Source organism: Gadus morhua, chromosome 1, assembly GCF_902167405.1.
Source record: "Gadus morhua chromosome 1, gadMor3.0, whole genome shotgun sequence".
Lineage (NCBI taxonomy): Eukaryota > Metazoa > Chordata > Actinopteri > Gadiformes > Gadidae > Gadus > Gadus morhua.
This window is the reverse complement of record NC_044048.1, coordinates 26,671,983-26,698,928: the sequence shown is the minus strand read 5'-3', so window position 1 is coordinate 26,698,928 and position 26,946 is coordinate 26,671,983. Positions and strand designations below refer to the sequence as shown.

Genomic DNA, 26,946 nt, shown 5'->3' with positions numbered 1-26,946 from the left:
GACAGATAGAAACTGAAGGGAATGTGTAAACACGTTCTTGTTTATGTATTTGGTGAATCCGCGGGTTCTGGGTGGTTGGGAGGTGATTCTGAGGTGTTCGCATGACAAATTAGATCAGATGATGAACGAGTCATCTTCGGGTCTTAACCGTTATGCTCTGGGAATAAATTGATTTGCGTAACTGACCCAAGGTGTTTCAATGACAGTTAATAAATAAACACTGTGCACTCAGGACATGATTGGTTTATAGTTGTGAATGTAAACGCACTGGTTGTGTGTCTGGGCTTTCGCCCATAGTCGACCCTGGCAGCTGCATGACCTTTGAATTGGGCCTAGCTGTGACAGAATCTTGTAGTACGGACGTTAATTGTGAACACAGGCTATAGTGAAATGCAAGAAGTGGCTTGTGTCTATATTATGTTGGTTAAATTGTGATTGTCAAGCTAACTCTAATGTGTTAACAATGAGTGTGGTTTGTATCCATAATACAGGGTGAAACAAGACCACAAGGCCATATTAATTTGAGTCACCCAACGCAAGACTGTTCTTTTTTTAATGTTCTTTTACATATTTGAAATGTTTTTTTCAAAGCAGCGAGAAGAGACCTTCATTTTTAGTCAGTACATGTTTGTGACCGCTCGCACGTTATCATGCCTTATGTTGCCGTACATGGCATAGTTGTAATGCTGTATGTCGTCCTGTAGTATTCTTTGTGGTCATGGACTTTGAAGTCATGGACAAAGACATGAGTATGCAAAAAATAAATATTTTAGTCTATTTGATGAAAAATGCTCATACATTCATGTTTATATATATATATATATATATATATATATATATATATATATATATATATATATATATATATATATATATATGAAACCATACTTGATCAAAATGGCAACTGTGTCTCCTCTCCCTCTGTGTGTGCAGGAAACTGTGGAGTATGCCTTTCTCATCATCTTCACAATAGAGACGTTCCTGAAGATCGTTGCCTATGGTCTCGTCATGCACCAGAACTCCTACGTGCGCAACGGCTGGAACATGTTGGACTTTGTCATCGTCGTCGTGGGGTGAGGCCAGTGCACAAAACACAACACAACACAGCACAACACAAAATTCAGCATTACCATGCACAGAAACAAGCGCACATACATTACGTTCATACACTGCGTTCGTGTGTTGGTTTATGCAACATGTGTGCAGCCTCACTCAGCCCCAGATTCCAATCAGACTTGAACTCGGGCCAAATGAGGCTGCTGAAACCAGCCACCAACCACACACACTTCCACAGTTCGCAAATAGACAAGTGTGCATGCAACTGTTACGTGCAGCTTTTGAATAAATCTCATGATTCGTTTGTAACAAATGGAGGGTGACACACCTTGAGGTTTGGCTCCCTGTACCCCCTGGCTGGAGGTTGGGGACATTGAATGTAAACCCGGATGATGCCTTATATGTACTGTATGCAGTAGGGATGCACTGATCCGCTTTTTTCACCTCCGATACCGATACCGATATCTGAGGTTTAGTATCGGCCGATACCGATCCGATACCGATATAGAAAAACAGCGCGAAATTATGGCTACAAACTGTAAGTTTCATTGAGGGGAAAAGACTGGGATCATGAGACTTGAATTTTTGGAGGTGCTTTATAAGGTTTGTGGTATTAAAGCTAGAAGGTTTAGTACCACCCCTCGGGACATTTACTTTGCATATGTTGCATGTAGCCGTGGAGCTTGCTGGCTTAGGTAAAGTGAAATAGCTCCAGATAGCAGATCCTTTTGCTCGCTCCATTTTGCAATCACTGTAGGCTCCGCACGGCGTGTTGCTTGTTTATGACGTCACTCACAGCGCACAGCATAGAAACTGAATAGATCAGCCAATAGATAGATAGATACACTTTTATTAATCCCGTGAGAACATTTTCGTGGGAAATTCAATTATATCAAAGCAGCAAGGTAGTAGGAATAGGATTCAAGTATGTACATAAACGTAAAAAAAAATAAATATATATATTATTTTTTTTTAAATATGGATCGGCACATTTGTCACCGATACCCGATCTAGAAATGTCTTCAATATCGGTACCGATACCGATACAAATATCGGATCGGTGCATCCCTAGTATGCAGCAGTGCGTCGTGTTACGGCCTATTTTTACTGTAGTACATCGAGTGCATGCCTTGACCCTGACCCACATGAAATGCTGACAAACACACATATTCACATTATCTGCTCAGAACATGAACTGCCATGTTTTTATCACTTGGCCCCACAAGCCCTCTCCTCTCCGTTGCTCTTCATTTGTCTCATGTTTCAACGTTATTGACTCTTTACTTTGTATTTACTCTCATGTACTGAACTCACTCCATGGATCCATGCATTAATGACCACCACCCACCTCCCACCCCACCCTCTCTCTTCCTCCCGCCCTCCATCATCTCCACCGCCACCTCCACCGCCACCTCCACCACCACCTCCACCTCCACCTCCACCACCTCCACCGCCACCTCCACCACCACCTCCAACCCCTCCACCACCACCTCCACCACCACCTCCACCACCACCTCCACCTCCACCTCCACCACCTCCACCGCCACCTCCACCACCACCTCCAACCCCTCCACCTCCACCTCCACCTCCACCTCCACCGCCACCTCCACCACCACCTCCAACCCCTCCACCTCCACCCCCACCTCCACCACCTCCACCGCCACTCCCCCAGCTTGTTCAGCGTGGTGCTGGAGCTGATCACCAAAGACGCCGACTCCGGCTCCCAGACGGGGGGCAAGCCGGGGGGCTTTGACGTCAAAGCCCTCCGGGCGTTCCGCGTGCTGCGGCCCCTGCGCCTGGTCTCTGGAGTGCCCAGTGAGTACACACACACACGCACGCACAAGCACACACACACGCACATACTTGTGCATACACACACACACACACACACACACACACACACACACACACACACACACACACACACACACACACACACACACACACACACACACACACACACATACACATATGTACACGCACACACACGCACGCATGCATGTACACACACAAGCACGTACGAAGGTATGCACATGCACACACACTCACACAAACACACACACACACACACACACATGTACACAGTCACACACACACACACACACACACACACACACACACACACACACACACACACACACACACACACACACACACACATACATACATGAACACTCCTACACACATTTACGCACACACACACACACACACACACACACACACACACACACACACACACACACACACACACACACACACACACACACACACACACACACACACACTCACTCTCAATAATGTAAATATTTACACAATGTATGTGTAAATTGCAAATGTAGGCCAATCTATTACTCAACAGAAAGAAGTATGAAAATATTCCAAAGAGAAAAAGTGATTTGGAACAGCTTGCTCTGCTCCTTTGGAGTGACAGCAATATGTGTGAGCTAGTCCCAGGGTCAGAGCTGCTGCAATGTTGTTGACAATTCAGCCTAGGCAAAAGTTATCCTTGTGTGTGGGCCTTCTTCGATCACCATGACAACACATCATTCACCGGTTTCACAGTAGAAGAGGAGAGGGAAAATATGATGTATGATGATTTAGTGTTCAGTATTCAGCTATAGACTCCCCAATGAGAAAATAAGACTGATAAGCTAACAATTAGTATTAGCATTCATAAAATGCTAATATTTTTGATAATAGAACGTTGATAGAATTACAGACTGACACAGATTTCATAATTTAAGCTATATTAAAACACACACACACAAACCCCCCCCCCCCCCCCCCCCCCACACACACACACAAATGTGGAGATTAGTATTCAAACATCCTTTCTTCTTTGTGACTTAATCAGGTTTTGTAGATTTGCCTGACCACATATAGAAGTGTGTGTGTGTGTGTGTGTGTGTGTGTGTGTGTGTGTGTGTGTGTGTGTGTGTGTGTGTGTGTGTGTGTGTGTGTGTGTACGTACCAAAGCCCTTGGTCCTCATCACTATCACTATGATGTTTTCTTCACCTCCTATATACTGTTTATATAATATATCCTCCACACTGTATGCTGCCTCCTGAAGTCAGTCTAACCTGTCGTGTGTGTGTGCGTGTGTGTTCGTGTGTGTGTGTGTGTGTGTGTGTGTGTGTGTGTGTGTGTGTGTGTGTGTGTGTGTGTGTGTGTGTGTGTGTGTGTGGGGGGGGTTGCAGGTTTACAGGTGGTTCTAAACTCCATCATCAAAGCCATGGTTCCCCTGCTGCATATCGCCCTGCTGGTCCTCTTTGTCATCATCATCTATGCCATCATCGGCCTGGAGCTCTTCATCGGCAAGATGCACGCCACCTGCTACCTAGGTGAGACCTAGCTGCTCAAGAGCCCGGTCAACGGTGTAGCCTTTAACCCAGCCCACCCTTTGGTTTTGTCAGATTCTCATCTAGTTTGATTGGGTTGAACTAAATCCAATATAATTAAATCAATTTGTATTTTATTCAATTGTATTGTATTTTATTTAACTGTTGTCTCTTATCGATAGACCCCATCATTTAAGCAACGTGAAATATAATTTATACTTTATGTAATTAACGATATGCGTTTATTGGCCAACCTTGGTTGTCATGTCAACAACCATGACCTGCACTGCTGTTATTCAACATGGAGTACACTCTTAAGGTGGTACCATGGAGGGATGGTTCGAGGGACGGAGTGACAGAAGGATGAAGGGTGGATGGATAGTCAGTGTTACAGGTTGGAGCAACAGCACATCTCCTCCTACATTATGGGATGGCTCAGTGACTAAATAGATGCGGCCTGACTTCCAGGGCTAAGTTTTCATTACTCATCCATCTGCTTTCTCTCATTCTCACTCTCTCAAACACACACACCAACCCACGCACGTATGCACACACAAACACACACACACACACACACACACACACACACACACACACACACACACACACACACACACACACACACACACACACACACACACACACACACACACACGCGCGCACACACACACGCACACCCACACCCACACACACAGGGACTTGTGTCAGCCTGCTGTGTGTCCTTCTTGTCTTGTGTAAGGTAAATCACGGCCTTGGCAACTACAACCTATTGCATTCCTGTTTTGACTGCGCGTGGGCTGTGTGAGTGTGTGGGTGTGTGAGTGTGTGTGAATGTAGTCCGGGAATTGCACACAATGGAAGGTTGAAGTTATATGAATGAAGTCTCCTGGTCAATGTGAGTGATCAAGCGAGTGAGCGTGTTTGTGAGCGAGTGAATGAGTGAGCAAGTGAGTGAGATAGGGTGAGAGTGATAGAATGAGTGGTGTGGCTGGCACTCTGGTACAACACTAGGCATAAACTGTCTCTCATGTTAACATGTGCTAGCCTTACTCAGTGTGCATTCTGGTGCTGTGTTAAATCTTTCTCTCTCTCTCGCTCTCTCTCTCTCTCGCTCTCTCTCTCTCTCTGTCTCTCGCTCTCTCTCGCTCTCTCTCTCTCTCTCTACCTCTCTCCCACGTACTCTCTCTCATCATACTCTCTCTGTCACTCTCCTATTTAAAGGAGCATTTCACCGGTGGAGGCATGAATATGTATTGAAATTGGGTCCTATATGTAGTCGAATAATAAAATAAAATTCTAATTTGGTGCAGTCTTGACCAAGAAAAGGCAGAAAGTGACTTTTTGGCGCTTGTGGATTGAATACAACAACTCCCACCATGCACAGCTTCGCTGGCGGCCACTCCCGCTGATCATCTCCGCCTATCGGACACCTCCTTGTTCCATCTACTAATGGAACAAATCAGCGTGGAGCTTGACCCGACGTCACTGGCAGAGAGTAGTGACGCTTGCACAGAAGCATACGGCCGACATCTTTCTTTATTCTGGGTGGAAATAGTAACATAGTTACGCAATTAAATGCGTTTATGTAAACATTTTTAACGAGAAATGTGCATTTTAATTTCATAATGTTCGCTCCTTGAATGTGAAGGATGTTTGGTTTGATAGTTATGACGAAGAGGGAACGCTCCATTCACTTGCATGGACAGCGTCTCTGGTTGCTAAGCAACCTCAACGTCTTGGCGGACTATCTGCTGATCAACACTACGAATGCTGGAAACACACCAGACACACCATGTGAAGTTATTGAACCCGATTATTGTTATTTATTTAATCTATTTAATCTAACCCGATCTAAACTCTATCATGCACCCAAATACGGCGGCGTTTGGGTTTCCTTCCTGGGACTCCTAAATCCAGCGCAGCCACAGGCGCGTTGGCGCGTTGAACCATTTTTGTGACACACAATGATCAAGCTTCAAGTTAGGCACGTTACACGCGTTTGGTGTGGCCGTTGCCCGTGTCCACCAAAAGCGTTTATTTATGCGGTTTCACCCAAAAAATCGGCTTCGTGTGGACGGGGCCAAGAAGGCGAACACACGTCACCAAGACGGGGAGACAGCGCCAGGCGTCTTACGCCGCTATCTGCCAATGGATCGTCGATGCCTGGGCTGATATAACAGTCTCAACTGTGGTCTAAGCTTTCACGAAGGCAGGAATAATCACTGAACTGCCAGGCAACAGCAGCGACACTGACTCGGATAATGACGAGAGGGATCCGGGCATGTTGGATGCCGTACTCGCCCAACTGTTCAATTCGGACACACAAGAATTCGAGGGATTCGTAGACGGGGAATGAACTGAAAAAGTGAGCTTATTGTTAAGAGATATTGATATTGATCAGATATTGATGAGATATTGTTAATATGCACATTAACGTTTGAACATCGTTACCATGGGAGTGACTGGAGTTGTCGGAACGCTTAATAAAGTTTGACTTTATCTGACATTCGGACATTCCCTTTAGCACAGCTCGGTCTAGTCGATGCATAATGCAACCCCAGTCAAACGTTTGACTGCAGTATCTTCTATTCTATGCGCCTTTATAATCCGGTGCGCCCTAGACATGAAAACAGTTCTAAAATAGGCCATTCATTAAAGGTGCGCCTTATAATCCGGTGTGCCTTATAGTGCGGAAAATACGGTAGTCCTCATTTGTATTTCTTTCGAAATGGTGAACTTCTATGTCAGATCCAGTACCCTCCGCCAATGTACTTCAGTTTTATCAACAGCCTCTGTTATCTTAGCTTCAGACGCTGTGGATGTTAGTTTCTGCTGGTGAAGTCCCACCCACTGGCACTGCTCTAATAGGTCTGTAGCGTCAGTGGGTCCCACCCCCTAGAGGGGGGTGGGACTAGTGGTTGTAGTCTTACGAGAATCATCCCCTCTTACACTTCCTGTTTTCTTGTACGCAAAAATCGTCATATTGCGTCATTAAAAACAGGAAGTGTTGGAGATCTATACGGATCTCTCCAGTCTCTCCAGAAAATAAGGGAATGATGCTAGACCATTCAAAAATATGCGGGGGGTTCTAAAAATACAAAGCTTATGTGAAATGGGTGAAGTTGCCCTTTAAACTTTTTTTTTATTCCCAACATCAAATCTCTCTTGCTCTCTCTTTCTCACAAACACACACACACACACACACACACACACACACATGCACACGCACACGCACACGCACATACACACACACACACACACACACACACACACACAGCTCTCTTGAGTGGTCTTCCTTAGCCCTTTTCTTATTTTCCTGGGTTGTTTTGCGTCAACTTTTCTTCATTGGTTTTCTGAAGTCCCGATCGACTCTCCCACCCCTCCTCACTCCCTCTCCTCCTCCCTCCTCTCCCCCCCCTCAGGCCAGGCCCTGGCGGAGGAGGAGCCCACCCCCTGCACGCTCACGGGTCACGGGCGCCAGTGTCTGAACGGTAGCGAGTGCCGCGACGACTGGCACGGCCCCAACAACGGCATCACCAACTTCGACAACTTCCTGTTTGCCATGCTGACCGTCTTCCAGTGCATCACCATGGAGGGCTGGACCGACGTGCTGTACTGGGTACGACCAGTGTTCATCATCATCACGTATAATCTATCATCTTCAACCCCCCCCCCCCCCCGCCCAATAGAGTAGTGACCCATACATTTCCCATTCATTTTCTCCATTGACTTTTCGGAAAATCGTTAAACATAGAGTTTTAAGCCTTAACAACATAATAACTTAATCACATTTATTGGAAGAACGAAATCAAAGCATGCGATCCAAATCGAGACATATCTGAAAAGAATGTGCCACCGCTGTCTGAAGGGTTGCTAGTTTAATCCCTCAGGCCCCTAGTGGCTCCAGGTGTCCTTATTAGGCAGCATCTATCCCCCGAGCCCCCAAAGTACTAAACACAGAGAAGGACCGTGTTTAGGGACCTGTGCGCTTATGAGTGGGTGAACGTGAGGCCTTCATGTTAATGGGTAATCTGTTGGGCCACCTCACTACAAAAGAGTCAGGTTAACTTTGTTTTACAAAATCATCATCAGGTCTAATTAAATAATTTTCATATTTTGTCTTATAGGCTAAAATCGTTACGGATAATTACATTTGACCTAGAAAAGGAAGGCATGGCAGTGGTATTCATTGTGTTTGGTTAGGGCCGCCAGAGCGTCTCATTGGCCCACTGTAAGCGCTTTATCTTTCCTATTGAATTGTGTTGTGCTTGAACCAAAGTACATTGTCTCCTTCATAGCCTCCCACTCATTCCTATCAGCCTAGACCCTGGATTTATGAAATTATGAATATCAACACCTCTCTCTCTCTCTATGAAACACACAGACACACGCGCACACACAAACATATATAGAGACACATTCACACACACACGCACACACACACACACACACACACACACACACACACACACACACACACACACACACACACACACACACACACACACACACACACACACACACACACACACACACACACACACACATTCATATAGAGACACATGCACACACACATGTGTTGCCATGGTGATTCTTCACTGCTAAAGTTATTTAAGAGTTTAAGGTGTCAGAAAGAGACAAAGTTCAAACACAGCATATAATGAATTATCTGATATTATGCAAATGTTGGAAATGTACAAAGGGAACTCAGAAGGGGAAGTTATATTGAATTTTTTTTTTGCTTCCTCTCCTCTCCTGTCCTCTCCTGACTTATCCTCCCCTCTCTCCTCCCCTCTCCTGTCCTCTCCTCTCCTCTTCTCTCGCCTTCACTCCTGTCCTGTCCTCTCCTTTCCTCTCCTCTCTGCTTCACCCCTCTCCTCTCCCCTCTCCTCTCCCCTCCTCTCCTCTCCCCCCCCCCCCCCCCCCCCCCTCCCCTTCTCTCCTCCTCTCTCTCTGTGGCAGATGAATGATGCGATGGGCTTCGAGCTGCCCTGGCTTTACTTCGTCAGTCTGGTTATCTTTGGCTCCTTCTTCGTCCTGAACCTTGTTTTGGGAGTGTTGAGTGGGTAGGTGCCGCATCTCACTTTGACTAATTGTGTTTTTCTTTCCTACTATTTTTTGGCTGTCCCCTGTCCGTCTAAAGGCAGGGTATTAATAATTAGCCGGTTTATAAATAGGCTTATGAACTCAACTGACAGTTTGAAGTTAGTTGTATTGACTACTAAGTACCCCCATAAGTTGACCAAATAAGCTGAGCTATACAGTGGCAAACAGTTGAACTGTTTAATAGCTCATCACAGATAACAACAGCTTCAACCCTTTTTCTCTTGGAATGGTTGCAATGGTTTTCCATTGCAAGCTGAACACGAATGATCACTTCCACCAGTGACGGGTTTCTTTCGCGGGGCGACGTTTGGGCCTTTCCAGAGAGTTCTCCAAGGAGCGCGAGAAGGCGAAGGCGCGTGGAGACTTCCAGAAGCTGCGTGAGAAGCAGCAGCTGGAGGAGGACCTGAAGGGCTACCTGGATTGGATCACGCAGGCCGAGGACATCGACCCAGAGAACGACGAGGACTGCGACGAAGACGGCAAGCGCAACCGTAAGCGCCACTCAACCGTCAACTGACACCCAGCTAACACCCTTAAAGGGGACCTATCATGCTTTTTCGACTTTTATGACCTGTAAACGTTGTTATAATGATTGATAGTCATGTTTAACCATACACAAAAAACGATGTCGATTTTCGGGAAACTCTTCCTCTCATCTGGGCGCTTTCAGCATTCTCTGTCAACGCTCGGTTTCGTCCTTCTCCGCCCCCTCGCCCCCCTCCTGCCAACCCAACTCCGTTGTGATTGGTTACCTTCCTTGAAGCGCGCGCGGGCAGTTTGACTAGGCATATGGGGGCGCGGCAGGAGTACGTCTACGTAGATGATTTCCCGGAAATGTGAACAAGTGAATCGCAAACGTTGTCCCGAGTGTTTAGCGCTCTGCACAGCCACCCCAGACTGTCAGCAGGGAATATGTCGAAATGCATGTACGTCATTATTTGACACTTTAGTATGGTTAAACATGACTATCAATCATTATAACAACGTTTATAGGTGATGAAAGTCGAAAAAGCATAATAGGTCCCCTTTAAGCTCTATGTGACTCTATCTACCTCTTTCCCCATCACACTCTTCCCCCCCCCCCCCCTCTCTCTCTCTCTCTCTTTCTCTTTCTCTTTCTCTCTCTCTCTCTCTCTCTCTCTCTCTCTCTCTCTCTCTCTCTCTCTCTCTCTGTCTCTGTCTCTGTCTCTGTCTCTGTCTCTGCCTCTGCCTCTGCCTCTGTCTCTCTCTCTCTTTCCCTCTTTCTATCTCTCTCCCTCTCTCATGCTCTCGTTTTTCTCTCTCTCATTCTCTCGTTTCTCTCTCTCTCTCTCTCTCTCTACTCTCTCTCTCCCCCCCCCCTCTCTCTCTCTCTCTCTCCCCCCCTATCTCTCTCTCATGATCTTGTCTCTCTCTCTCTCTCTCTATCTCCATCTCTTAACACGTGATTTTAATTTATGTATTTCTAAACTGAATCTCTGCAGGCCAAATGGCAGTTTGAGTGGCAGTGAAAAGAACATGTGTATTTTTATGTGTTTTTTCCCCTTCAAATATAGTAGAAGAGCAAAGCTGACATGTGGCCATTTCTTTCTCAAGCTTAAATATCTCTTAACAGCAATGGCTAACGTCTGTTGTACAATCTGTGTTACGAATATATACAAACCTACCTCCCTCATATCTACAGAGTTCAATCACAAAAATAGTGAATGGATCAAAACAATTACAATCAAACTGGAAATCTCCTTTAAATTTAAGGTCGACCATCACACTGGTTGAACAGCAAAAATGGACCACACACACGTCTTGTATGCCTGTCCGTCTGTTGTCTTCCTACAACTTTACACTGAGCAGTGACCCTCACAACATTTCATCCACTTCATCTAAGCCCACTGCTATGAGCCGCGATGTGGGAATGTAATCCATGTGCCTTTACACATTCCGTTCAATTGTTGTTTATACTCGCACGTGAAGAGGTCTCTCCTGTGCGCTATGGCCTGTTGGACTATTGTGAGTCATCCGCGAGTCATCCGCGCGGCTGAAGTATGTGTGAAGCTGTAGAATTGCATAGCAGCAACCGTCCGCCAAAAAGCGGAGTGCATCTTTCTGGGGGATTTACTTGCTTTAAGTTTGTTGTCGCCCTGTCCTGTTGATGACCAGTAATACACTCCCTGTTGGAGTTCCCATTAACAGGCATTGTTATTAAGTATCTTTTTTCTCAGACTAGATGAATTCTAGTCAAGTATAAGTGTGACCATTGGGCATTGGCATATCCCAATGTCTATTAAATTCGATCCGGAAACAGTGAGGAACAATATGTTTGTTTCAAGGAAAACGATTGCCTTGAAACAAAGGAAAATATGACATTTTGTCTTAAACTACCAACATACTAATTATTCTGCCTTGGCCTTGACATTGTGCTACCATGGTAACAACAGGACAAACGGTTTGATGAGAGGGCATGTATGTGCGTGTGTGTGTGTGTGTGTGTGTGTGTGTGTGTGTGTGTGTGTGTGTGTGTGTGTGTGTGTGTGTGTGTGGTGTGTGTGTGTGTGTGTGTGTGTGTGTGTGTATGTGTGTGTGTGCGCAGACTGTTGTTCAAGATTGCTACATTAACTACCATTATATATAATTACTACATCAATACAGTTCAGAAGCGGATGATATCACAGGCCCTGTAATAAGGCTGATCATTTCACTCAGCCCTGAATGAAATTATTAAAATCCTTACCTGTCTGCCTATACCTACCTGGCTACCTGCACGCCCTCTGCACTCATTGCGCTTGACCGGAGTCAATGCTAGGCAGACCAATTGCTAAAGCTAATGAGCTAGTCATGTGTTCTGGGGGAGTTGCTTTGGATGGAGGCCTGAAGGGAGGGGTGGGACTTTTTTCAGTTGTTTTTTTTCTGGCTGGTTTCTCAAAATGACCCTAGCTTCGCCCTAGCTTAATTGCATAGTGCCAAATAATTCGTAGAACCTCAGAGTTCGATACAAATAATAATATGTATCAGGAAGATGTATAGACTACAGAGGTAATGTCGCCCTCTAGTAGTCACAAAGTATATGACTGCATGATTTCAAAGTAGCTTGCCATGAATTCTGTACATGAATCCTGTACATGTGTGGAGAGATCTGACCAGGATTTACTGCCCATGCTATAACCTTTACTGTTTGTATAATTCTTAGCCACTGGGTTACGACCAATGACAATTCATCAGTTTGACGTGTGTTGATAATTTCTTCTCCTCATATTTAGAGGTTGCTACAGAGATTAAATTAATTATGTAACACACAACACACACTGACAACCCTCATCAAGAATAGACCGAACAGGAATACACAAGAACACACGGTCCATAACAGTCAGTATGTCCTCACTCTCAAACCTTTCGGGGGATTTATTGTGTGCCTCATACCGACCACACGACACTTGTTCCAATTAAAATTACATTGGCACTACGTTTAAACAAGATACAATGCTGAACATCACAAGAGAAAACGCTGAACATCACAGGATATGTGTTCCACATTTGCACATTTGTGGGAAAGCTCTTGGCTGGCGTTGTGCGTAGGCGATGCCTTGCTGTCCGTTTGAAGATTCTCCTTCCGTCTCCTTCTTATTTATTTCCTCTACATCCAATAGTCTGTGCTGTTCTTTCCTTCTATCATCATTCTCTCTCTCTCTCTTTCACTCTCCCTCTCTCTCTCCCTCTCTCTCTCCCTCTCTCTCTCTCTCACTCTCACTCTCCCTCCCTCTCACCCTCCATCTCTCTCTCACACTCTCTCCCTCATCCCTTATTGTTTTCACACTCCCTCTCTCTCCTCTCTCTCCTCTCTATCTCTCTCTCCTTCTCTCTGTATCTGTCTTTCTTTAGATTTATTTTCTCATGCTCTTTTTAACTTCTCCCCGACGCCTGCACATTATATATATATATAGATATATATAGATATATATAAATAAAAAAATCTGGATTTGTCTAATTGGGGTTTTAAAGGTTGTGTGTGCTAACTAGGTGGATAACCTTCTGATCATCAACGATTCCGGTCTATTATCTGTATGAGATATAAATATCTGTATATATAGTCTGTGTGTGTGTGTGTGTGTGTGTGTGTGTGTGTGTGTGTGTGTGTGTGTGTGTGTGTGTGTGGGGGTGTGTGTGTGTGTGTGTGTGTGTGTGTGTGTGTGTGTGTGTGTGTGTGTGTGTGTGTGTGTGTGTGTGTGTGTGTGTGTGTGTGTGTGTGTGTGTGTGTTTGTGTGTGTGTGTCTAAGTGCCTGTGTGTGAGTGTGTGTGCCTGTACAGTATGAGCATCACTTTGTACATCTCAGGAAGATTACCCTTGCGGTGTCTTGTGTACCGGTAACCGTACACAACCATGCTGCTAACCTCCCTCCCTATATACCACTGTCTTCTAACGTCTGCTTTAGTGCCTTTCAACCTTGAGTTATACTATCCCCAGCACATTTATCTGTCTGTGTCTTTCTATTCCCTTACTCTGGTCTCTGCTGTAACCCTGCTCTTTCTTGTTTCATCTAGCACTGTCTAGAGCCTTTTAGAGACTGCCGGGCTGCTAACTCTTCTCTTCGTAGTTCCTGCAGTGTTGCTGTTCCTTGTGGATTAACTCTGTCCCTGTAATGTAGCGCTAACATCCTCTTGTTCCTCTACTTTTTCTTCTTCTTCTTCTTCTTCTTCTTCTTCTTCTTCTTCTTCTTCTTCTTCTTCTTCTTCTTCTTCTTCTTCTTCTTCTTCTTCTTCTTCTTCTTCTTCTTCTTCTTCTTCTTCTTCTTCTTCCTCCTCCTCACCATGCTTCTTAGTTGTTTTTTTTCTTCAGATTTACAGTGCACTGTTTCTGTGTCCAGAACCTACCAAAATCTTCCAATTTTGTTTTCATTGACAGTGATTATTTCACCTCAGTTCGTGTTCATAACGACAAATGTTGTATTGCTTTATTTATTAGAACTATCGTATTAGTGGCCTCCGGTTTTCAATTGTAGATTCAACAATGAAAACATGTTTTTTAGTGTGACTAAAGTACTTTCAGCTAAGAATCCAAGTTTAAGAAATCCCTCCATACAAACCACAGCACCCTCATTATTCGGAGCCACTAATCTAACCTTCATCATGTTTTACCTTCAACTCAAAACATACACCTTCATTTTATAGAATTGTCTGGACAAAGAAACTGTGTCTGTATAGTATTTATTTCATGCACTGGTTTGTACTGTAGTGTTATTCCCTGCTGACTTTTGTTTTGGAGTGTACTCACTTACCCCCCCCTGCTGTCTGACTCTGTGAACTGCATGTTGGTGTCACCAAGGTGTCACCTTAGCCGACCTCACTGAGAAGAAGAAAGGAAAGTTTGGCTGGTTCACTCAGTCTACAGAAACACAGGGTAAATGTATGAAATGTGTATGTTTGTGTGCATGTGTGTTGAGAGATGGAGAGATGAATCAAAAGACTCATTGTGTGTGTGTGTGTGTGTGTGTGTGTGTGTGTGTGTGTGTGTGTGTGTGTGTGTGTGTGTGTGTGTGTGTGTGTGTGTGTCTGCGCGTGCGTTTATCTGTGAGCACATCCGTCTGCGTTGTGGGTGCTTGGCTTGTGTTTGGAATCAACATTACCGTTCTTCATGCTCATCACAGGGCTCTGCCTGCTTTTTATATTTAGCGGGGACATTCAGAGCCTTCAGCAGAACGCAGGCGTTCACATTAGACATAAGTGGATTGCAAACCGAAATAGAGATGCATCGTAGGATTCAAATAATGGACCACGGCTGTATTCTGCCTAGTGGCGGCTGTCTGTGTTAGACCTCCATGGAGGAGGTGGAGGAGGAGGGGGAGGTGGGGGAGTTGGAGGAGGAGGAGGTGGAGGAGTAGGAGGAGGAAGATGATGAGGAGCAGGAGTAGGAGGACAAGGAGAAGAAAAGTGTTGAATTTCATATTTTATGAAGTCTATATATTTAATTTGTAGACTTCTTCGTATACGTTTTTTCTAGATAAGCTGGCAGTGTCATATTTTGCGAGTTCATTGTAATTGCCAATTCAAAGTCAAACTGTAAGATATTGCCTTCCAAGACACAGACCGAAGGAAATTCGAAGGTAGAAACAACAAGAGATTAATAACATCAGCTAGCAAGGTTAAGCCCTGCAAAGTACATTTTCATTTGATGGTATCCTAACATCAAGATCCTAGATCAACTTTACAGGAAATGAAAAAAACTGTAACATATTTTGGATTTGGTGTGACAGGAACATGCTGTTTCATTTTTATCTTTGTGCTGATTTCATATTCGATTCAAATGTGATTATACTTTTTTTTTGATGTGGCATCTTAGGCGGCATTAATATTTGTACTTTGAGGAAATATAAGTTACTTTTTGGCCACAGTCTCATCATATTAGGTAAGGACATGTATCAATCCATGGCTGTCATGTCAATCAATCGATCAATCAATCAATCATCAATCAATCAATCAATCAATTCATCTCCATCAATTCCTGTAAAGGGAACTTCCTGAGTGTTCCAACTGAACACATCTAACTTCCTGCTTCCTGTGTGATGTCACAGCGAGCATACCCACGAGCGAGACTGAATCTGTGAACACGGAGAACCCCAACGGAGAGGAGGGCCGCTCCAAATGCTGCGGTCAGATATGGTACGCACACGCACGCACGCACGCACACACACACACGCACGCGCGCGCGCGCGCTCTCTCTCTCTCTCTCTCTCTCTGTCTGTGTCTCTCTCTCTGTCTCTCTCTGTCTCTCTCTCTCTCTCTCTCTCTCTCTCTCTCTCTCTCTCTCTCTCTCCATCCCATAATCCCGCTCTCTCTCTTTCGAGGTGTATTCAGTCCAACAGAAACATTTGTAACCATTGAACTCAACGTTGTGCTAACGCTCCACCACACTTGTTCTCCCTCCAGTCTAAACATCAGCAAGTCCAGGGGCAGGTTAGTACGTCGGTGCCCCCCCCCCGCCCCCCCCCCCCCCCCCCCCGTCCTCCATCACTCAAAGCTGCATGATCCCGGCGGCCCTCTCCATCCTGATTTACCGCCAGGGGACCCCCTGTCTTGCATGACCTATTGGGCCCCTGTGTACCTCTTACTCCTGAAGCTGCTACAGGTGTCATTTAACCGTGGTTTCAATCAATCTTCCTCCCATGTCCCTGTGTACCGTGCATCGTGTTTTCAACTTCACTAATCAACCATTTGAATACTTCTCCTCTCGTCACTTCCCTTACAGCCTTGCCATTATAACCTCTGATCCACGGCCATCATCACATCCTAAAAGCAGTTTGACATACAACCCGTCTTACTTACTTGTATCCTCAAACAAATACAAAACCCTTCAAGGTTTTCAAAAAAAGAAATATATAGATTTGTGAAAAACATCCCAGGCATCCTTGCATCCTTGCGATGCCTAGCCCCTACCTGGTATCTTCTAGCCAATAAAACGTCTGTGTAAGTCGCTTTGGACAAAAGGCTAAATAGTAAACCCTACCACTGCATCCAGCACCTCACCCTCCTGCCTCCATTTTGTTTTTTCCGCAGTCGCCAGTGGCGGCGGTGGAACCGTTTTTGCCGCAGGAAGTGCCGGGCGGCGGTGAAGTCGGTGACCTTCTATTGGCTGGTCATCGTCCTGGTGTTCCTCAACACGCTGACCATCTCCTCGGAGCACTACAACCAGCCGGATTGGCTCACTGAAGTACAGGGTACGAGTGTGCCGGTACAACCCACAGAACCATCTCTTACCTGGCCGCTGAGCTGGTCCTAGAACATGTCTTGCTCTTTGTGGCACGGTGGAATTCATTCTGCTCTGTCCCCTCCTCCTCACCTTCCTTCTCTCCTCTCTCCTCTCTCTCTCCCTCTCCCCCCCCTTCTACTTCACTTTTCCTTCCCCTCCCACCTCCCTCCCCCCTCCTCCCCCTCCCCCAGACGTGGCCAACAAGGTGCTCCTGGCCATGTTCACTCTGGAGATGCTGGTGAAGATGTACAGCCTGGGCCTGCAGGCTTACTTTGTGTCGCTGTTCAACCGCTTCGACTGCTTCGTGGTATGCGGGGGCATCGTGGAGACCATCCTGGTGGAGCTGGCTGTCATGTCACCGCTGGGCATCTCCGTGTTCCGCTGTGTGCGGCTGCTGCGCATCTTCAAGGTCACACGGTGAGTGTGTGTGTGTGTGTGTGTGTGTGTGTGTGTGTGCGTCATTGTATGTGTACAGGTGACACATGTAGGAAGAAACTCCAGCTTTACCTGACACGGAGTGGGGGATATGTTTTGGGGCATGTTTTAGCTATTTCAGCTCTGACGTGCTAATGCTGATCACTTTAGTTTGAACACTTTTGTTTTCTATTGTGTTTTTTTGTTCTTTCGATTTTAAATGTGTGTGTGTCTCTGTGTGTGTGTGTCTATCACTTTATAAATGCGTTCAAGTGTGTTCATGTTTTTTTGTTTTCTATAGTGTGTCTTTGTTTACGTGTGCATCTGTCTTTGCTAACGGGTGCGAGAGCCCCACGGACACCTATGTGTCACACTCCTCCTCTTCCTAACCGCACTTCTCCCAAAGGCATTGGGCGTCGCTAAGCAACCTGGTGGCGTCGCTGCTGAACTCCATGAAGTCCATCGCCTCCCTGCTGCTGCTGCTCTTCCTCTTCATCATCATCTTCTCCCTGCTGGGCATGCAGCTGTTCGGGGGAAAGTTCAACTTCGACGAGACGGTCACCAAGAGGAGCACCTTCGACAACTTCCCCCAGGCCCTGCTCACCGTGTTCCAGGTGGGTGCAGGGCCGGCCTCCGCTGGGGGTCAAAGGTCACTCTACCAAAGGAGAGTGAGGAATACACAAAATGTCTGTTTCTTAGAAGTCTGTTCATATGAACAAGCCGACTTAGCTGGGTCTGCTTGATTTTTGTTGTGCCGGATCCTCCTCCCGAGATCTGGCTCCTACCATGTTCCAGACAGTCAGTGCTAAACCGCCCACACCTCCTCAGACACCTCTGTTTAGTGCTTTTAGCTTTGATTGATTTCATCACAAGAAAACACACGCTCCCATTCTTATTTTCAGTGCTGTCAAACCCCTTGAGATTCTCCCCCATGATGAGAGGTGCAACACACATCAGATGTATTCGTGTAATAAAGACAACCATATTCAGCACGAGCACGCTATGTTGCGAGCACGCGGACCATTCCTTGTGTGTTGTGGTCAGATCCTGACGGGCGAGGACTGGAACCAGGTCATGTACGACGGCATCATGGCGTACGGTGGCCCCGCCTCCTCGGGCATGGTGGTCTGCATCTACTTCATCATCCTCTTCATCTGTGGAAACTGTATCCTGCTGAGCATAATACGCACACACACACACACACACACGCATGCGTACGTACAGACACATATGTGTGCATGTGCACACACACACCCATGCACACACACATGCACAAACACACACGCATGCACTCACATGCACACACACACACACTCTCTCACACACACACACACACACACACACACACACACACACACACACACACACACACACACACACACACACACACACACACACACACACACACACACACACACACACACACACACACACACACAACCACACTTGTGTGCACATGAACGTATGCACACACAGCTGTGTCCGTGCCGTACACATCGACCCATACACATCCGTACACATCTACAGTCATAATTACATTTCCTTTCAGTCTTTAATTTTTCCCTCAAGTCGTATGAACAGACATCCTGCTGAACGTCTTCTTGGCCATCGCCGTTGACAACCTGGCAGATGCTGAGAGCCTCAACACGGCTCAGAAAGAGGAAGAGGAGGCAAAGAAGAGGAAGAACAATGCCATGTACGGTGTAGCTGCTAGATAGCCTGTCGTATCCTGGTGTACCGCTAAGTGAACACTATGGCCTTGACATTGTGGTTAACTGAACGTGGTCCCGTGTCCCTAGTGAAAGCTTTTAAACTTGTTAAATGAGGAATATATTTTTGTTGTTGTTTTAGTAAAAAAGAAAAAATGAAATACTTTATTGATTACATTTTTGTATTCTTGTGTTTATTCCTACAGCTGTACAATTGCTGACAGGAAGAAAGTAGAGGCCAAGCCAGAGAGAAGAGAAACCAAGGTAAGAGAGAGTGTTGAAGATCTATTCAATTTGTTTGGTTTCTGTTGTTTAAATTATATTGTGTTTATTGATAACTTTAACATGGTTGCTGTCGCTAGGCTGAGGAACCAGAACCAAGTAATTGTCCTGCCTTGTATGTGACGTGAAACAATAAATAATCTTGATTCTTGAGATGATTCAATTATTTTATAGTGTCATCTTTTCTAATCTAACTTTGTTTTGGATGTATATTAGGGCATTTATGATCTTGATTGATGTCTTTTTACAGTAAACTAAGCCTCACAGTCAAGTGTCGTGTTTTTTTTGACAAACCTCTCAATGCCTGTAGGTGGCGGTAGAGAGTGGACTGGAGGAAGATAAAGAGCCATACCCTACTTTAGATACTTCAGGTAAAGCGTGTGTGTGTGTGTGTGTGTGTGTGTGTGTGTGTGTGTGTGTGTGTGTGTGTGTCTGTGTGTGTGTGTGTGTGTGTGTGTGTGTGTGTGTCTTGGTGTTTTTGGGCCTATTTGGCTATTTGAAATATGATTAACTTTAACCACTTTGAAACGTTGTAATGTTGAGATGATGGTGTTTGGTTTCCCCAGCGTGTGAAGAGGAAGAGGAGGATCTACCAGAGATTCCTCCGGGGCCACGCCCCCTCAGGATGTCCGAGCTCACCATGAAGGAGAAGACTCCGCCCATCCCCGAGGGCAGCGCCTTCTTCATCTTCAGCAGCACCAACCCGTCAGTCACATCAAACACACACGCATGCACGCACGCACGCACGCACGCACGCCCACACACACACACAAACACACACGCAGACAAATGCACGTGCATATGTACACACAAACAAACGCACACACTTACTGACACACATACTGAACAAAATCATAAAACATACATTTACATACGTCATCGTAACCTCCCCCATACACACACACACACACACTTACACTTAACAACAATATTATAAAACACAGACATACACTTACACACACGATCATAGAACGCACACACACACATGCCCGTACGCACACACAACCAGACACACATTCACAAATGCACAAGCCTTTGCTCTTACTGCCACTATGCGTTGCTGCTACTCAAAACCCGTTGATCCTTGTTTTTCCTTCTCCGCGTGACGTCTGCAGGTTCCGCGTGCTCTGCCACAAGCTCATCAACCACCAGATCTTCACCAACCTCATCCTCGTCTTCATCATGCTCAGCTCCGTCTCCCTGGCTGCGGAGGACCCCATTCGCAACTTCTCCAGACGCAACTTCGTACGTTTAGACACCATAACACGGGTCGTTAGGTTCATGAGGACATGGGGCTCGTGTGGCGGCAGGATAGTGGAGCGGTCGATGGGTTTAACTCACCGGCTGGAAGGTACTGGGTTTGATTCCCAGCTGGTTGAATCCTTTAAGGAGATGCTCTAACCCCGACCTGATCCTTTATGAATAGTAATGAGTTCACTCCGAGTGGCTTTGGATAAAAGTGACAGCGAAAAGTCCAAAATACTGTACAATGTATTAAGGGGCACTGTATTTAAGGTGTTTGATAGCATTGTTTTAGATACATACAGAATGTTGACTGCTTGTTGTTTGAGTATGTTTATGCCACACCCACTGCTTCAGCCATTGGCTCGAGCATTCCCTTTGATCGCACCCGATGTTAAAAATGTGTGTTGGGTAAACCATCATCTTCATCGTGCGATGATGACTCTAACCTGTGCCTTGCCTTTTTCAGATACTTGGTTATTTTGACTATGCTTTCACCGCAATCTTTACTGTTGAGATCCTCTTGAAGGTAAATGTGGCCGGCTGTGCTGTGCTTATACTGTACTGGGTAGGACCTCAGTAACTCCCTGCTTGTTTGTTTGTGTTTATCTATGTGTGTGTGTGTGTGTGTGTTTGTGTCTGTGTCACTCTGATTACCTCCTCAGATCCTAAACAATGCAGATTATGTCTTCACTAGTATGTTTACATTTGAGATCCTCATTAAGGTAAACAATGGTAGGGACTGTTACCGTGGCAACAGCAACCCCCCGCCGCTTCCGAGCACGCCCGTGCACGCCACTTCCTCCCGCCCTGGTGTTTCATTCAAAATGGCCGCCCACCTGTCTTATTGTTATGGAGTCTTGTTCGTCTCTGTGGAGACCATGTGTTATATTTTAGTCATTTTATATTGTCTATATTCCATCAGTCACATGGATTTAGTTATGTAATAATTTTGAATAATTGAATGTAATTACATAGTAATACTGTAGGTTACTATTTGTCAATATATTTTTTTCTCTACCTTTTTGTGGAACGCTGTTATTTTCTCACAACATCGTTGCAGTTAGATTGAAATATTTATTTGCTAAATCAAAACAGGATCTTTTTTTCAGAAAAAAATAATTATAAAAAAAGTCCTAGTTTTAGAGACTTTTTGTGGATCTGGTACTGTTACCGACAGTCATATCACAGAAAGGCTATATTTTCTTCTGGAATGTGCCGGCCTCTTGAATAGTGAGAGTCACTTTTTGTGACCACTTGTGTCCACGTTCAAGCCAATGACCCCCACTGTGTGTTCAAGTATTTCACCCCGGTCAACGACACTCACCCTCTTCACCTTGTTGCCATGTTCCAAGTTCCTTCCATGGAATCTGCTTGTTCAGTTTCAATCAACAAGGACTCCATTGCACCACTATTGCACTTTTTTTTTATTGAGTGTGTATGTGTGTGCGTGCGTGTGGACATGCATGTTTGTTTTTCATACTGCATTTTGAACACTATCTTATGTGGTGATGATTACTTGGATCAGCAGCTCAGCTTCATGAATGTTTTAGGACATTACATTTACATTTTTACACAATGATATATATCATATATATTAAAAAAGCAGCTTTGAGATATTTTTCTTTGGCTAGATATTTTTCTAGTTAAAAATATTGATTTGTCACTGCATTTCATGGAAGTTCTATTGACTGCATGCTTAAATTCAGTAAATGAATCAACATGTTTATATGTCTATTAATATGAATCCAAATGTCTATATCCAGTCCTTACCCTCACCTCTGCGTGTGTTCAGATGACAGCGTTCGGCGCGTTCCTCCATAAAGGGGCGTTCTGTAGGAACTACTTCAACCTCTTAGACCTGCTGGTGGTGGGCGTGTCTCTGGTTTCCTTCGGAATTCAGTAAGTTACCGTTGGATCGAACATGTAGAAGGCACCACTCATGTTGGATGTTAATCAAAGTCCTGCTGTTTCAAGACAAGATCGCACATATACATATCTCAGGACAGCTGCTGAACTGCTTCATGTCTGTTCTCTATGTTATCCGATTCACACATGACCCCATACAGGAAATGCTCCGGAACATTTCTGGGATATCTTTGTTGTGTACGGGGAATGGGTTTACCTAGTGCTTTGCACCTGGTTCTATGAACACCCTTACTGTACCGACTGCGATATATTGTTTCACCTTCATCTAACAAATGTACTTCTTGTAAGTCGCTTTGGGTAAAATCATCTGCATAATCCCCTAAATGTAAATGTAAATGATTAGACTGCAAAAGGGGCTTGATATTCCTTTTCCAAATGCATAAAGACATTCAACGTGAATGTCTAATCGTTGCATCTGTTGCAATTTTAGATACATTTTTCAACTGTTCCTAATATATATGTAAATGAGCTGCTTCAATGACAGTCTGGAGCACATTGTTTGAGTCTTGAGTGGCACGGTTTGGGGCGAGAGACCCTGACGCCCCTGGCGTTCCCTCACCAACAGGTCCTCTGCCATCTCCGTGGTGAAGATCCTCCGCGTTCTCCGAGTGCTGAGGCCCCTGAGGGCCATCAACAGAGCCAAGGGACTCAAGGTGAGGACACATGCAAAGCTCTTCCACCTAGTGGTGCTTTCTGGCGAGGAGGTGTGTCCGGATTGACCTGTATTTGTGAGGACAGCCCTACTTTCATGCAAGGACAATTTTTGGAAATCAGTGGTCTTTCAGTGGGGAACTCTCCCTTTTCCTCTTCCTCAGCACGTGGTCCAGTGTGTGTTCGTGGCCATCCGAACCATCGGTAACATCATGATCGTCACCACCCTGCTGCAGTTCATGTTTGCCTGCATCGGGGTGCAGCTCTTCAAGGTAACGTTGTGGATGGCCAGTGATGATGTTTTGTATTAGTGTGTGTGTGTGTGTGTGTGTGTGTGTGTGTGTGTGTGTGTGTGTGTGTGTGTGTGTGTGTGTGTGTGTGTGTGTGTGTTTGTGTTTGTGATCAAATGCGGGGGCCTTGGTCTGAGAAATTACAGATTGAAGAACCACTCTGTTGAGATGGGTCCACGGGATCTTTGCTGTGCTTGACAGTTATTTTGACATAACATCTTTTATGGTGGTACTAAATCTGAAAAATGTCACCCTGATGACTGCTGCCATCCCATTGCGCATTATTAAATTGCCTCACTTTTTCTCTACAGATCAAATTGAGTTAAAGAGAAAATAAATGGCGATGTTCCTATTTTTAAACACTCATGAATTCAAATGGTGATAAAAGGTTATATACAGATGTTAAGTGCAGGTTTATTCCTTCAACCCAATGTTTTTCTTTGTTTGGTTCCTTGCAGGGCAAGTTTTATCGCTGCACAGACGATGCCAAGTCAAGCCCTGACGAGTGCAAGTAGGTCCATCTTCCATCTTGCGTTAGCACACCAGCTGCCGTACTGTGTCTCAAACGCACTGTGTGAATCTGGATTGGTTTTTCTCAGAATGTGTTTATGGTTGGTGTCTGTGTGTGTGTGCGTGTGTGTGTGTGTGTTTGTCTCATTGAAGTTAGTCACCTTTGATAGATTCACCCAATAGCGGCATAATCAACATATTCAAAACAAACTGATGAAAGCTGATGTCATGAACAAGGAGCAAGGAAATAGGCCAGGCTTTCCAGCATTGATCTCTATCAAGACTTTGATCTGGGATTCAATCAGGACTTGTTTGAATGCCGTGTAGTCGAGCGTGAAGTCGCTATGTTTACATAATATACATATTGACTCCTTTCCTTCCGACAGGGGCAACTACATCCAGTACACCAACGGCGACACGGCCCTGCCCATGCTCAGGGAGAGGAAGTGGAACAACAGTGACTTCAACTTTGACAACGTTCTCATGGCGATGATGGCCCTCTTCACCGTCTCCACCTTTGAGGGTTGGCCCTCGTGAGTAGTACCCCCTGTCAGGGTGCATGTGTCTCCACACACGGGAATAGTGGACCTCACGCCAGAAAGGCTTTAGAAGTCAGGTGACTCTGTGTAAAAAGAGACAAAGTGCATGTTGGGAGAAGGTTTGGTGCTTGAATGGGTCAATTACAGGACTTTCACTGAGGAGACTTGGATACAAGGCTTATATTATTATTTTTAGACGGTGGAATGTGGTTAGGTTTAGGGAACACTAATACTTGGCTAGCTTAAGGCAACACAACTACTTAGATAGGTTAATGGTTAGGGTCAGGCTGAACGCCCTCTCTGCCAGAAGGCCTGAAGGGGCACACTTCTGTCCTCTTTTTGTGTGTTTAAAAAAGGGTTTCACTGTGAGTCTGTGTGAGTGCGCTTGCGGTGCATCCATTGTGTGAGCGGTGCACGTACAACCCGGCCCTGCCTGTGTCTCCCTGCAGCCTGCTGTACAAAGCCATCGACTCCAACCGGGAGAACATGGGTCCCATCTACAACTACCGCGTGGAGATCTCCATCTTCTTCATCATCTACATCATCATCATCGCCTTCTTCATGATGAACATCTTCGTGGGTTTCGTCATCGTCACCTTCCAGGAGCAAGGGGAGAAGGAGTACAAGAACTGTGAGCTGGACAAGAACCAGGTAGGAACCGCGGCATGCAGAGCCCGGAAGAACGCGGGTGTGTTGGGGACGGACACAAATAATGTCTGGAAGTGTTCCCGTCCAAAATAGAATTAAGGCCTGCACCAAGCAAGTGAAAGAATACTGCCTACATTCCTGCTGTATGTGCTTTGCTCCGCCAAACAATATGATTCTATTTCTGATTCTATTTGGGTCGCGCTGCGAATATGAGCCGAAATCTGCACTCTGTGTGCTTTGGGCTTAAGAAAAGGCTTCAATCAAGGACTAGCAGCAGCATGAAGGAGCCTAGCTGAGCAAATGCCAGGCATAACTTTTATACTTGCTTCCTTAGAAATCACACCAAAACACTTCATCGCTTATCTCTCTCATCACATGTTCTACCAGCAAAATAATTAATGGCAAGTTGAGGACCATGCTTCCTCACAACAGGTTCATTCAACTCTCTGAGCAATGTGTGTTTGTTATGTCTCTCTCTCTCTTTTTTCTCTCTCTCTTTCCTCTCTCTCTCTCTCTCTCTCTCTCTCTCTCTCTCTCTCTCTCTCTCTCTCTCTCTCTCTCTCTCTCTCTCTCCAGCGCCAGTGCGTAGAGTACGCTCTGAAAGCCCGGCCTTTGCGCCGCTACATCCCCAAGAACCCGTACCAGTACAAGTTCTGGTACGTGGTCAACTCCACGGGCTTCGAGTATGTCATGTTCGTGCTCATCATCCTCAACACCCTCTGTCTGGCCATCCAGGTGAGCGGTCCCTTGAGATCCACTTCTTGACAGCAAAGTATTGGATTTGAAGAGCTTGAGCTGAGATTTAGCTGGAGATCAAACACAATGAGATTGAAACAAATGCCTTTTGGGTTTGAGATTTTCGCAGGAAGAGGGGGAGGCGTGTTACGGCCCAAGGCAACTTTGTGATACAAAATGTTCAAGTAGAACATTTTCTACTTGTACATTGTGTGACTTTTTTTTATTCAGTGACAATGTGTTTTTTGGAGAGAAATTATGAATAAATGCATCATGTTTTCAAACCCAAAAATAATCGTGATTATGATTTTTTCCATAATCAGGCAGATTGTATAATGTATAAACACATAGGGGAGAAACAAATATATACTAAATAAATAGTCACATAAACCCATTGTGCATTATTGCCTTTCTTTTTGTCCCACTCCTTTAAGTTATATCCTATTATTATTTTTGATGTTGAGTTTTGGATGATGATGATGTGTATTCCAGCCTTGTTTGCCACTTTCTCCACGGCTTCTTGTCCCCCGCAGCACTATAAGCAGTCTGACATGTTTAGCTCTGCCATGGACATCCTCAACATGGTCTTCACCGGAGTGTTCACCGTCGAGATGATCTTGAAGCTCATCGCCTTCAAACCAAGGGTACAACTCTTCTCTGCTCTCCTCCCCACTCCTCTGCTCCTCATTTCTCTCCTTTCCTCCCCACCTCACTTCTCTCCTCTCCTCCCCACTTCTCTCCTCTCCACTTCCCTCCTATCCTTCCCACTTCTCTCCTCTCCT

At 45.3% G+C, this 26,946-nt stretch overlaps 1 protein-coding gene across 9 annotated transcripts in view; it reads left to right on the top strand.

The window, feature by feature from the left end:
- Positions 1-26,946, top strand: part of cacna1db (calcium channel, voltage-dependent, L type, alpha 1D subunit, b) — a 75,225-nt gene that overhangs the window by 20,654 nt on the left and 27,625 nt on the right. For 4 of the 9 annotated variants that reach the window (XM_030365633.1, XM_030365805.1, XM_030365309.1 and 1 more), the window contains exons 4-30: positions 934-1,073; positions 2,729-2,871; positions 4,255-4,398; positions 7,818-8,014; positions 9,358-9,461; positions 9,823-9,992; positions 14,795-14,869; positions 16,041-16,128; positions 16,396-16,422; positions 17,023-17,183; positions 17,407-17,632; positions 18,036-18,243; positions 18,674-18,794; positions 19,211-19,325; positions 19,545-19,602; positions 19,931-19,991; positions 20,187-20,325; positions 20,736-20,865; positions 21,332-21,391; positions 22,658-22,764; positions 23,357-23,444; positions 23,607-23,714; positions 24,191-24,243; positions 24,629-24,775; positions 25,231-25,432; positions 26,006-26,164; positions 26,698-26,808. In XM_030365633.1, the coding sequence (XP_030221493.1) occupies positions 934-1,073; positions 2,729-2,871; positions 4,255-4,398; positions 7,818-8,014; positions 9,358-9,461; positions 9,823-9,992; positions 14,795-14,869; positions 16,041-16,128; positions 16,396-16,422; positions 17,023-17,183; positions 17,407-17,632; positions 18,036-18,243; positions 18,674-18,794; positions 19,211-19,325; positions 19,545-19,602; positions 19,931-19,991; positions 20,187-20,325; positions 20,736-20,865; positions 21,332-21,391; positions 22,658-22,764; positions 23,357-23,444; positions 23,607-23,714; positions 24,191-24,243; positions 24,629-24,775; positions 25,231-25,432; positions 26,006-26,164; positions 26,698-26,808 (3,342 nt within the window). Of the gene's footprint in view, positions 1-933; positions 1,074-2,728; positions 2,872-4,254; positions 4,399-7,817; positions 8,015-9,357; positions 9,462-9,822; positions 9,993-14,794; positions 14,870-16,040; positions 16,129-16,395; positions 16,423-17,022; positions 17,184-17,406; positions 17,633-18,035; positions 18,244-18,673; positions 18,795-19,210; positions 19,326-19,544; positions 19,603-19,930; positions 19,992-20,186; positions 20,326-20,735; positions 20,866-21,331; positions 21,392-21,527; positions 21,588-22,657; positions 22,765-23,356; positions 23,445-23,606; positions 23,715-24,190; positions 24,244-24,628; positions 24,776-25,230; positions 25,433-26,005; positions 26,165-26,697; positions 26,809-26,946 lie in introns of all 9 variants that reach the window. The other 5 variants (XM_030365723.1, XM_030365379.1, XM_030365892.1 and 2 more) reach the window with 4 other exon arrangements.